Here is a 13,737-nt window from a genome sequence, read left to right on the forward strand (position 1 = left end):
CGGAATTAAACAAAATCTTTAAAAAAGGGTATATAAAAAAAATAGAACGATTCTGGGTTAGGAGAGACAAACTTGTCCTGCATGGGATCGAGTCAGGGACACCAATATTCCACTAGAGGGAGATGTTGAGCCTATAGCCCGGTGATAAAGGGAGGGAGGGGGGAAGATAATAAGAGATACAAATACATGGAGAGTAAGAGTGCAGTGGGAATGACGGCTTGCATTAAGCTTCATAGTTGTTGTACTTGTCTGCTACTCCGGGGGTATCACCCCTGTCATGCAATATTTATCCGAGCACCTGGGAGTGCTGATCATCTCAACAAAACGCTGACTAATTCATGAAACCAAGCTATTCAGCCCTAATAATCTTTATGTCGAGGAGACGAAGGCTTGAAGCCATAATTCACTAATTTACCATCGCTTTAATTGCTGCTACCAAGTGTGCAACCCAAATGGCAACCTACTCTCTATATAGTATACTGCTTTAAACCAGAGCCCTATGAGTCCTGGTCAAAAGTAGTGCACTAAATAGGGAATAGGTTGCAACCCAAATGGCAACCTATGTCGGTTACAATTTACGAATGAAAATATTTTATACGAAAATAAAAGAACACCAGGGAGGATCTATACAATTATACATTTATATTGAGAGAAAACAAATGACACATTTATGTACCTGTACACATACTATTATATACTCACTCACTGTACTGTACGTGCCATTGGATAAAATCATCTGCTAAATGTCATAGACCAGAGCTGCCCAACCCTCTTCCTGGAGATCTACCATATTAGGGTTGGACTGAAAACCTACAGAACGGAAGATCTCCAGGAAGAGGGTTGGGCTGAAAACCTACAGGACAGTAGATCTCCAGGAAGAGGGTTGGGCTGAAAACCTACAGGACAGTAGATCTCCAGGAAGAGGATTAAACTGAAAACCTACAGGACAGTAGATCTCCAGGAAGCGGGTTGGGCTGAAAACCTACAGGACAGTAGATCTCCAGGAATCGGGTTAAACTGAAAACCTACAGGACAGTAGATCTCCAGGAAGCGGGTTGGGCTGAAAACCTACAGGACAGTAGATCTCCAGGAAGCGGGTTGGGCTGAAAACCTACAGGACAGTAAATCTCCAGGAAGCGGGTTGGGCTGAAAACCTACAGGACAGTAAATCTCCAGGAAGCGGGTTGGGCTGAAAACCTACAGGACAGTAGATCTCCAGGAAGCGGGTTGGGCAGCCCTGGTGTAGACCATGTAAAGTGGTGTACCTTGCGGATGCCCTCCTTGGACTCGTCCACGTTGTTTTCCGCCCCTCCGGTGCGGTTGATCATGCGCCACATCTGGGAGTACATGGGGTCCCTCTCAAAGGGGTTCATGGCCTTACTGCGCACCTGCTCATACACAGCCGAGTCCAACACTGTCCCGTACGGCAACTCTGTCTGCTTGGAAAGATCTTGGAGAGACCTATAAAGAGAGACAGAAAGGGGAGGTTATGGGAAATGTAGTTCACCATGTACACATACATACATTAGAACATGGGGTTGACATGGAACTACACTTGAAGTTTAAAAAATCAGACTCCACACCCACACACCTACAGAGGCACACACACAGAGTCAGTGCCGAGATCATAACTTGAAGCTAATTAAGGGTAAGCCAGCGAACCAACTGTTAAGAAGCTCCCTGTAGTTCCACTAAAAGGGGTATAATGTAGGGATGTCATAAAAGCACTAGTCAGTAGAGTCATACCATCTCCACCTCAAGGGAAATGAAGGTATTTTAATTACAATGCTACAGTCTTCAAACACACCATTTACAACTGTAATAAAAAAACATGACTGGGACTAATGACTGTTTGTTTGTCAAATTGCTTTAACGGAAGCCACCGATGTAATTAAGAGAACAACAAGTGTATCACCGTCACTACGATTAAACGTCTGTTGTTACCATCACTACTATAAAACGTCTGTTGTTACCATCACTACTATAAAACGTCTGTTGTTACCATCACTACTATAAAACGTCTGTTGTTACCATCACTACTATAAAACGTCTGTTGTTACCATCACTACTATAAAACGTCTGTTGTTACCATCACTACTATAAAACGTCTGTTGTTACCATCACTACTATAAAACGTCTGTTGTTACCATCACTACTATAAAACGTCTGTTGTTACCATCACTACTATAAAACGTCTGTTGTTACCATCACTACTATGACACTTCTGTTGTTACCATCACTACTATAAAACGTCTGTTGTTACCATCACTACTATGACTCTTCTGTTGTTACCATCACTACTATGACTCTTCTGTTGTTACCATCACTACTATGACACTTCTGTTGTTACCATCACTACTAAGACTTTTATGTTGTTACCATCACTACTATGACTCTTCTGTTGTTACCATCACTACTAAGACGCTTATGTTGTTACCATCACTACTATGACTCTTCTGTTGTTACCATCACTACTATGACTCTTCTGTTGTTACCATCACTACTAAAACTCTTCTGTTGTTACCATCACTACTAAGACTATTCTGTTGTTACATCACTACTATAACACTTCTGTTGTTACCATCACTACTAAGACTCTTCTGTTGTTACATCACTACTAAGACTCTTATGTTGTTACCATCACTACTAAAACTCTTATGTTGTTACCATCACTACTAAAACTCTTATGTTGTTACATCACAACTAAAACTCTTATGTTGTTACCATCACTACTAAGACTCTTCTGTTGTTACATCACTACTAAAACTCTTATGTTGTTACATCACTACTAAAACTCTTCTGTTGTTACCATCACTACTAAAACTCTTATGTTGTTACCATCACTACTAAAACTCTTATGTTGTTACCATCACTACTAAGACTCTTCTGTTGTTACATCACTACTAAAACTCTTATGTTGTTACATCACTACTAAGACTCTTCTGTTCTTACATCACTACTAAAACTCTTATGTTGTTACCATCACTACTAAGACTATTCTGTTGTTATATCACTACTAAAACTCTTCTGTTGTTACATCACTACTAAGACTCTTATGTTGTTACCATCACTACTAAAACTCTTCTGTTGTTACATCACAACTAAAACTCTTCTGTTGTTACCACCACTACTAAAACTCTTATGTTGTTACCATCACTACTAAAACTCTTATGTTGTTACCATCACTACTAAGACTCTTCTGTTGTTACATCACTACTAAAACTCTTATGTTGTTACATCACTACTAAGACTCTTCTGTTCTTACATCACTACTAAAACTCTTATGTTGTTACCATCACTACTAAGACTCTTCTGTTGTTATATCACTACTAAAACTCTTCTGTTGTTACATCACTACTAAGACTCTTATGTTGTTACCATCACTACTAAAACTTGTTTGTTGTTACATCACTACTAAAACTCTTGTGTTGTTACCATCACTACTAAGACTCTTCTGTTGTTACATCACAACTAAAACTCTTATGTTGTTACCATCACTACTAAGACTCTTATGTTGTTACCATCACTACTAAGACTCTTCTGTTGTTACATCACTACTAAGACTCTTCTGTTGTTACCATCACTACTAAAACTCTTATGTTGTTACCATCACTACTAAAACTCTTATGTTGTTACCATCACTACTAAAACGCTTCTGTTGTTACATCACAACTAAAACTCTTCTGTTGTTACCATCACTAGTAAAACTCTTATGTTGTTACCATCACTACTAAAACTCTTATGTTGTTACCATCACTACTAAGACTCTTATGTTGTTACCATCACTACTATACCTCTTCTGTTGTTACATCACTACTAAAACTCTTCTGTTGTTACATCACTACTAAGACTCTTATGTTGTTACCATCACTACTAAAACGTGTTTGTTGTTACCATCACTACTAAGACTCTTATGTTGTTACCATCATTACTAAGACTCTTATGTTGTTACCATCACTACTATGACTCTTATGTTGTTACCATCACTACTAAGACACTTCTGTTGTTACCATCACTACTAAGACTCTTATGTTGTTACATCACTACTAAAACTCTTCTGTTGTTACCATCACTACTAAAACTCTTATGTTGTTACCGTCACTACTAAAACGCTTATGTTGTTACATCACTACTAAAACTCTTATGTTGTTACCATCACTACTAAAACTCTTCTGTTGTTACCATCACTACTAAAACTCTTCTGTTGTTACCATCACTACTAAAACTCTTATGTTGTTACATCACTACTAAAACTCTTATGTTGTTACATCACTACTAAAACTCTTATGTTGTTACATCACTACTAAAACTATTCTGTTGTTACATCACTACTAAGACTCTTCTGTTGTTACATCACTACTATAACACTTCTGTTGCTACCATCCCTAAAACGTCTGTTCTTACCATCACTACTATGACTCTTCTGTCATTATTAAGGCTGTCAAGAATTTTACGCTGCAAAAAGTTAAATCTAAGCAAACCTAAATATATTAATTGAGTGATAATTCACTTTAAATGTGGGTTTTTGTTTCTTCTTACCAAGATAAATTATTTAACATCATTGGCAGATGTGCTTATTTTAACCCCAAAAAAGGCTTAATACAAGTTATTTATATTTTTGGGAGATATTTTACCTTAAGAGGATTACTATTGAATACTGTTACATAAGCATACTCCCCCCCTTTCACTCCTTCAATCCATCCCCCCACTCTCTCCAGCTACTCTCAAACCCCTTTGAAGGTTTTAATGATCTTTGCCGCCAAATGTTTAAGGGGAGATTCTCCTTAGGTAATGTGTAGCTACATGGAGATAGGTTGAGTGTGATGGTGGGGTGGGTGCGGGAGTGGCAGACCACGGTCCCAAATGGACCCCTGCTTGTTATGTAGTGCACTACAATTGACTATAGGGCTCTAGTTAAGTAGTGCGTTAGATAGGGAATAGGGTGCAGTTTGGGACAAAGCTTATCAGTCTGGCGTCTAAACCTGAACATCTATTAAGGCATCCCTCTTCAGCTCCTCTGTCATCTTGGCCTGTGTTTTTGTTTGTCCCACTACCAATTACCTTTAGCCGAGCTGTTCATTGAACAAGGAAATGGACTTAACATCACTTGATTATTGCCTTTGTGACTGTCTTTAGAGATAATTTGTACAGGAAGCTAACACATTAGAGAGAGGGAACTAGATTCAGCCACGGGACGATTTTTGTCTGAGCGAATGGTCACTAAGCTCAAAATGAGATTGGATTTGAAAATAACAATACTTTTATACCTTGATTACATTGAGACACAATGACATACACAATGACATACAGTGAGCTCCAAAAGTATTTTTTTATGTTTTGGCTCTGGGTTTGAAATTATACAATAAATATGAGGTTAAAGTGCAGAATGTCAGCTTTAATTTGAGAGCATTTTCATCCATATCGTGAACCGTTTAGATATTATAGCACTTTTTTGTACATAGTCCCCCTATATTGGGACAATTTAACTTATGTGTATTAAAGTAGTGGAAAGTGTTTGGTCTCATATTTATTGCACACAATGGGGTGGCAGGTAGCCTGGCGAGTAGGAGCATTGGGCCAGTAACCAAAAGGTTGCTGGATTGAATCCCCAAGCTGACAAAGTTAAAACCTGTCATTCTGCCCCTGAGCAAGGCAGTTAACCCACTGTTCCCCATGCACAGATGACGTGGATGTTGCCTAAGGCAGCCCCCGCACCTCCCTGATTCAGAGGGGTTGGGTCAAATGTGGAAGACACATTTCAGTTGAATGCGTTCAGTTGTACAACTAACTAGGTATCCCCCTTTCCGATGACTACATCAAGATTGTGACTCTACACACTTGTTGGATGCATTTGCTGTTTGTTTTGGTTGTTTCAGATTATTTTGTGCCCAATAGAAATTAATGGTAAATAATATATTTTGTCATTTTGTAGTGACTTTTATTGTAAATAAGAATATAATTAGTTTCTTAACACTTCTTCATTAATGTGAATGCTACCATGATTACAGATCATCATGAATGATTGAGTGAGAAAGTTACAGACACACACATATCATACCGTCAAAAAATACTAACCACCCCTGTTATTGTAATGGTGAGAGGTTAAAATGTCTTGGGGGTATGATATTTTTGTGTCTGTAACTTTCTCACTCATCATTATTCATGATTCATTCAGGACTATCTGTAATCATGGTAGCAGTGTCCGACAATCCATCAAACGGGCAAAGCGCCAATACAGGACAAGATAGAATCCTACTACACTGGCTCTGATGCTTGTCGGCTGTGGCAGGGCTTGCAAATGATCACGAATTATATAGGGAAACCCAGCCGCAAACTGCCCAGGGACGCAAGCCTACTAGACAAGCTAAATGCCTTCTATGCTCGAGGCAAGCAACACTGAACCATGCATGACAGTAACAGTTGTTCAGGACGACTGTGTGATCATGCTCTCTATAGCCGATTTGAGTAAGACCTTTCAACAGGTTAACATTCAGACGGATTACCAGGACACGTACTGAGAGCAATGCGCTGACCAGCTGGCAAGTGTCTTCACTGACATTTTGAACCTCTGCCTGACCCCGCCTGTAATACGTACATGTTTCAAGCAGACCACCATAGTCCCTGTGCCCAAGAATGCCAAGGTAACCTGTCTAAATGACTCACGTCTGTAGACATGACATGCTTTGAAAGGCTGGTCATGGCTCACATCAACACCATTACCCAGACACCCTGGACCCACTCCAATTTGCATATCTCACAATCTCTATTGCACTCCAGACTGCCCTTTTACACATGGATAAGAAGAACACCTATATGAGAATGCTGTTCATTGACTACAGCTCAGCATTCAACACAATAGTACCCTCCAAGCTCATCACTAAGCTAAGGACCCTGGAACTGAACACTTCCCTCTGAAACTGGTTCCTGGACATCCTGACGAGCCACCCCCAGGTGTGCGTGCTTAGTCCCCTGTAGACCCAAGGATGTACTTCCTGTAGACCCAAGGATGTGCGGCCGCGCAGGACTCCAACACCTTCATTAAGTTTGCCCGACGACACAACAGTGGTAGACGATGAGACAGCCTATACGGAGGTCAGAGACCTAGCAGTGTGGTGCCAGAACAACAACCACTCAGTCAATGTCCGCAAGAAAAACTAACTGATCGTAGACTACAGGAAATGGTGGGCCAAGCACACCCCCACTCACATTGACAGGGCTGTAGTGGAGTGGGTCAGAGCTTCAAGTTCCTTGGTGTCCAAATCAGTAAGGATCTAGCATGGTCCACACACACCAACACAGTTATGAAGAGATTTCCCCTCAGGAGGCTGAAAAGATTTGGCATAGGCCCTCAGATCCTCAAAAATGTCTACAGCTGCACCATTGAGAGCATCTTGACAGGCTGCATCACCGCTTGGTATGGCAACTGCTCGGCATCCGACCGGAAGGAGCTACAGAGGGTAGTGCGTACAGCCCAGTACATCACTGGGGCCGAGCTCCCTGCCATCCAGGAACTCTATACCAGGCGGTTTTAGAGGAAAGCCCAAAAAATTGTCAAAGACTCTAGCACCCTAGTCATAGACTGTTCACTCTGTTACCGCACCCACCGCAAGCGGTAATGATGAACCAAGTCTGGAACAAACAGGGAACAGCTTCTACCCCCAAGACGTAAGACTGCTAAATAGTTTGTTAAATAGCTACCCGGACTATCTGCATTGACCTCTTTTTGCACTAACTTTTTTGATTCATCACATACTGCTGCTGCTACTATTTATAATCTGTCACTTTATTCCTAGTTATTTGCACATATCTACCACAACTACCCCGTACCCCTGCACATCGACTCAGAACGGGTACCCTGTGTATACAGTGGGGCAAAAAAGTATTTAGTCAGCCACCAATTGTGCAAGTTCTCCCATTTAAAAAGATGAGAGAGGCCTGTAATTTTCATCATAGGTACACTTCAACTATGACAGATAAAATTAGAAAAAAAATCCAGAAAATCACATTGCAGGATTTTTAATGAATTTATTTGCAAATTATGGTGGAAAATAAGTATTTGGTCACCTACAAACAAGCAAGATTTCCGGCTCTCGCAGACCTGTAACTTCTTCTTTAAGAGGCTCCTCTGTCCTCCACTCGTTACCTGTATTAATGGCACCTGTTTGAACTTGTTATCAGTATAAAAGACCACAACCTCAAACAGTCATACTCCAAACTCCACTATGGCCAAGACCAAAGAGCTGTCAAAGGACACCAGAAACAAAATTGTAGACCTGCACCAGGCTGGGAAGACTGAATCTGCAATAGGTAAGCCGCTTGGTTTGAAGAAATCAACTGTGGGAGCAATTATTAGGAAATGGAAGACATACAAGACCACTGATAATCTCCCTCGATCTGGGGCTCCACGCAAGATCTCACCCCGTGGGGTCAAAATGATCACAAGAACGGTGAGCAAAAATCCCAGAAAAAAAACCCTGCTTAAGCCAGTACATGTCCAGGCCTGTCTGAAGTTTGCTAGAGAGCATTTGGATGATCCAGAAGAAGATTGGGAGAATGTCATATGGTCAGATGAAACCAAAATATAACTTTTTGGTAAAAACTCAACTCGTCGTGTTTGGAGGACAAAGAATGATGAGTTGCATCCAAAGAACACCATACCTACTGGGAAGCATGTGGGTGGAAACATGCTTTGGGGCCGTTTTTCTGCAAAGGGACCAGGACGACTGATCCGTGTAAAGGAAAGAATGAATGGGGCCATGTATCGTGAGATTTTGAGTGAAAACCTCCTTCCATCAGCAAGGGCATTGAAGATAAAACGTGGCTGGGTCTTTCAGCACGACAATGATCCCAAACACACCGCCCGGGCAACGAAGGAGTGGCTTCGTAAGAAGCATTTCAAGGTCCTGGAGTGGCCTAGCCAGTCTCCAGATCTCAACCCCATAGAAAATCTTTGGAGGGAGTTGAAAGTCCGTGTTGCCCAGCAACAGCCCCAAAACATCACTGCTCTAGAGGAGATCTGCATGGAGGAATGGGCCAAAATACCAGCAACAGTGTGTGAAAACATTGTGAAGACTTATAGAAAACGTTTGACATCTGTCATTTCCAACAAAGGGAATATAACAAAGTATTGAGATAAACTTTTGTTATTGACCAAATACTTGTTTTCCACCATAATTTGCAAATAAATTCATAAAAAATCCTACAATGTGATTTTCTGGATTTTTTTTCTCAATTTGTCTGTCATAGTTGAAGTGTACCTATGATGAAAATTACAGGTCTCTCTTATCTTTTTAAGTGGGAGAACTTGCACAATTGGTGGCTGACTAAATACTTTTTTCCCCCACTGTATATACAGTGCCTTCAGAAAGTATTTACACCCCTTGAATTTTTCCACTTTTTGTTGTATTACAGCCTGAATTTAAAATGAATTAAATGTAGAAAAAAACATTCCCTGACCTACACACAATACCCCATAATGTCAAAGTGGAATGACACTAATCATACTTTATTATTAAAAATGAAAAGCTGAAATGTCGAGTCAAGTATTCAACCCCTTTGTTATGGCAAGCCTAAATAAGTTCAGGAGTAAAAATGTGCTGAACCAAGTCACATAATAAGTTGCATGGAATCTGTATGCAATAATAGTGTACCCCACACATGCAATTATCTGTAAGATCCCTGTCGAGCAGTGAATTTTAAACACAGATTCAACGACAAAGACCAGGAGGTTTTCCAATGCCTCGCAAAGAAAGGGCACATATTGGTAGATGGGTAAAAAAAAAGCACACTTTGAATATCCCTTTGAGCATGGTGAAGTTATTAATTACACTTTGGATGGTGTATCAACACACCCAGTCACTACAAAGATACAAGCGTCCTTCCTAACTCAGTTGCCGGAGAGGAAGGAAACTGCTCAGGTATTTTATTGCCGTCTGTAGTAAAGCAGAAAATATGACATCTGTGGTATGAGATTGGGTTATGACGGAGAGAGAGAGACAGAGAGTGCTACGTCCTCTAAATAACTTTTTCCCTCAGTCCATCCTCATACTCATCCTTCTGCTACATCTCATCTCGCTCATCTCATCTCTTCTATTCTCTCTCTTTTTCTTTTTCTTTTTTTCTGAACCAAATCCACAGTCCTCCATCTCACCTCTTTTATCAATTCGCCCACAGTGTCTACCAAGTCCTATCTATCTACTGTTCACACGTTCTGTTCCGACCCTGCTCTGCTGCTTCAGCTCCACTCTCCTCCTACAGGATTCACAAACAAAAACAATCGTCCACAAAACTCAGTTTTGAACAATCATTTGTTATTTCATATCCCGATAGATCTCATAGTTGGTGCTGTTACGGTGACTGTATTACTGCCACACTGGCAGTAACAAGTCATGACCGCAGTCAAATTCCATGTGACCGTTTAGTCATGGTAACTAGGCTTCTCCAAGCTCTACATGCTACTGATGGTCATTAGTAGCCTACCTTCTCAACTTTCCTCATAATAAGCACATTGTTTCTCTTTACAACAGGAGCATAGCCTACCTGGTTGGCAAGGTGCATGATAATGGTCCATTCTAAATCAAAACTGATTTCACACATATTATTTAGTATATGTAAAGACAAGATTATATTAAGAATAGTCTAATGGGTGACAATATTAGCCTATCACTTGTGAATGATGTATTATCACTTGTGAATGATGCCCAGGGTGTACAGCAGGGCAAGAAACAGCGCATGCCTTTTTTTCTTTTGCGACTTTATCAGATCATATGAAGCCTCGCCCATAGGCCGATATGTTTAGATAAGGTTTGTATCACAACTAAAGTGGCCAAATAACATATAAAAATTAAGCATATTAATCCGCTTTACAATCGGTGTAGAGAATAAATGGGATACACAGGTCGCGTTTGAGTTTCAAATTTGGGGAAGATAGTTTTCACCATAACAATGCATCTTTCTAATAAAGCATTACATGCATTTGCGGTCACTTTTGAGAACAGTCTTTTCCCACTAATTGATTGCATTTTGGAACATTCACGCTTTTAGCATTGTTGCGCTTATAATGTGAAGAAATAGCCTAATAGCAGTGGTGTAAATTACTTCAGTAAAAATACTTTAAAGTACTACTTAAGTAGTTTTTTAGTCCATCTGTACTTTACTATTTCTATTTTTGACAACTTTTCCTTCACTATATTCCTGAAGAAAATAAAGTACTTTTTACTCCAGAAATGTTCATTGACACCAAAAGTACTTATTACATTTTGAATGCTTAGCAGGACAGGGAAATGGTTCAATTCACACACTTATCAAGAGAACATCCCTGGGCATCCCTACTGCCTCTGATCTGGCGGACTCACTAAACCCAAATGCTTTGATGTTTGAGTGTTGGAGTGTGCCCCTGGCTATCCGTAAATTTAAAAAACAAGAACAATTGTGCCATCTGATTTGCTTAATATAAGGAATGTTAATTCCTTAATGATTTATACTTTTACTTTTGAGCAATTACATTTACTTTTGATAATGAAATAGATTTAAATCCAAATACTTTTACTCAAGTGGTATTTTACTGGGTGACTTTCACTTTTACTTGAGTAATTAAGGTATCTTTACTTTTACTCAAGTATGACAATTGGGTCCATTTTCCACCACTGCCTAATAGTTTATCAACATTTTAAGCTAAACATTCTGATCTGTTGCATCAGCCTCATTGCTATTAAAAGTTTTTTTTTATGCTAGTGGATGTATTAATTTGGGATCTATCGAATCCCACAACTGTTCAACATATATTTGGAATATTTATTTCTTGCACAGAAGACGAAGTTGACCAATAGAATATGTCAAATTTTGTACTATGGGGGATAATAGATTGACATAGGCTACTGCTTTTTGCTGTTTGTTACTCATCTTGTTGGCTGACAAAAAGTAAACGTGGCCAGTTCCTCTAACATCTTCAATATGCGCCTTGCCGTTGTGTCTCTGATGTTTCTGTCTTCACTTGTAGCCTACTTAGCTGCGAGAAGGACACGATCAAGTGATGGGCATTGGCTAATAAGAATTGAGATATCTGAGAGAGCCATGTATGTGAGTGAGAGGTGCTTCGGAGCAAGGCAGTTGGGAGAAGGGAATTACAATGATTATAATCAGCTTAAGGGCACAAATGCCACTTTGACTGCAAAAGTCATGGATTTCTTAGGGGGCATTATGGCCACACAAGGGGGATGCCGACGAGAAATTTGAGGCCTGGTGAGAATATTATCAAGTGCTTGTATAATTGTGAATGAGAGACTGATGAAGTGTGTGCAGCCTGCGCAAAAAAAAACAAATCATGCCTTCAAAGCAACTTTTTTCAAATCATCATTAGAGTCATATCATGCACCCTTAGAATTGGTAAAAAATCTAAACATACAGCCCAACATTTGTATCACAACTAAAGTTGCATAAATTACTCTAAATTAAGAATATAGTTAACCTCTCAACACAGAATAGCTGCATGTGCGCACTTCCTTGGAAATCATTTGTAGAAAATATCCTTCCTATTTTATTTATCTATGTTCAATTGTATTCTTCATACAATATAATAATAAAAAATAATGCCACGGAATTATAAGCAAATCTTGTCCGCTAAATGAACTGGTGTAGGCCACAGCCATATCCTGGCATAGCCAGATCAGGACCTAATATAAGGACAACTCTAGAGTATGTTCTTCTGAAATAGACTACATCATGTATTTTTCGACCCGTCTAAAATAAATCATGGATTTCCTGTGATGGTGTAGGGCTATATTAAATGGATTTATTATACTTTTTAAAATGTGGACGTTCCAAAGGTCCTCCTCAGTGTTTATTTTAATTAATGGTCAATTACCATGAGACCGGCAGTTAAAATTTCATGACCGCCACAGCCCTGCCTCAGAGTATTATTACTTAAATATATGTATATTTCTTCTTGTCACTGTGCCAAGCCATTCAGCTTCATTGACTCAATGATCTATACTATAGATGGCATCTATAGATGCCAGAGCAAATAGCTATTAAGACAATCTATATGGCTCCTTCCTATAGAGCCCTTATCTGTAGATAGAGATAGATTGAAATGTGAATGAGGACTAAAGAGGGTAGAGATGCGAGAGCTCCACTTCCCAAACTCGGTGAAATGGTAATCAAACTTTTATCAGATCACAGACCATCTAATTAAAAAATCACAGTCCCCCCCCCCCCCCCCCCCTCAAAGCACATTTCATAAATCGTGCAAGGTTTCCTGACTGAGGCAGCACATCCCTCCTCTTTAAAACAACAGGCCCCTGGGTGTGGAATTTAGGCTCTAATTATTCCAGTAATGACCCCAGAAGAGTCTACACATTAAAGATAATACATTGAAATTTATGGAAATCCTAATTAGCTGCATAGAAGTAGAACGGAGCAATCTGAGAAGGACTCATTAATGACATCTCATGCAAGTAGAAAAATAAAAGGGGGGTCTCTCTAACTCTCTCTCTCTCTCTCTCTCTGTCTCTCTCTCTCTCTCCCCTCTCTTTCTCTCTCTCTCTCTCTCTCTCTCTCCCCCTCTCTCTCTCTCTCTCTCTCTCTCTCCCCCTCTCTCTCTCTCTCTCTGTATGTGTGTGAGATCGAGCAGCGAGATGAGATTTTCTTGCAAAGCACAATTAACTATATCACTGCTAGGCATTCTGGAATCTGATTAGCCCAACGAGCGGTGGGGATTTACGCGTCATGACGACGAGA

At 39.9% G+C, this 13,737-nt stretch overlaps 1 protein-coding gene across 1 annotated transcript in view; it reads right to left on the reverse strand.

Annotated features, from left to right (window-relative positions):
• LOC139411904 (glutamate receptor ionotropic, delta-2-like) overlaps positions 1-13,737 on the reverse strand; it is a 275,808-nt gene that overhangs the window by 60,737 nt on the left and 201,334 nt on the right. Inside the window, exon 11 of the mRNA XM_071158656.1 lies at positions 1,266-1,461. Within this exon, the coding sequence (XP_071014757.1) occupies positions 1,266-1,461 (196 nt within the window). The remainder of the gene's footprint in view (positions 1-1,265; positions 1,462-13,737) is intronic.

Source organism: Oncorhynchus clarkii, chromosome 6 (assembly GCF_045791955.1).
Source record: "Oncorhynchus clarkii lewisi isolate Uvic-CL-2024 chromosome 6, UVic_Ocla_1.0, whole genome shotgun sequence".
Taxonomy (NCBI): Eukaryota; Metazoa; Chordata; class Actinopteri; order Salmoniformes; family Salmonidae; genus Oncorhynchus; species Oncorhynchus clarkii.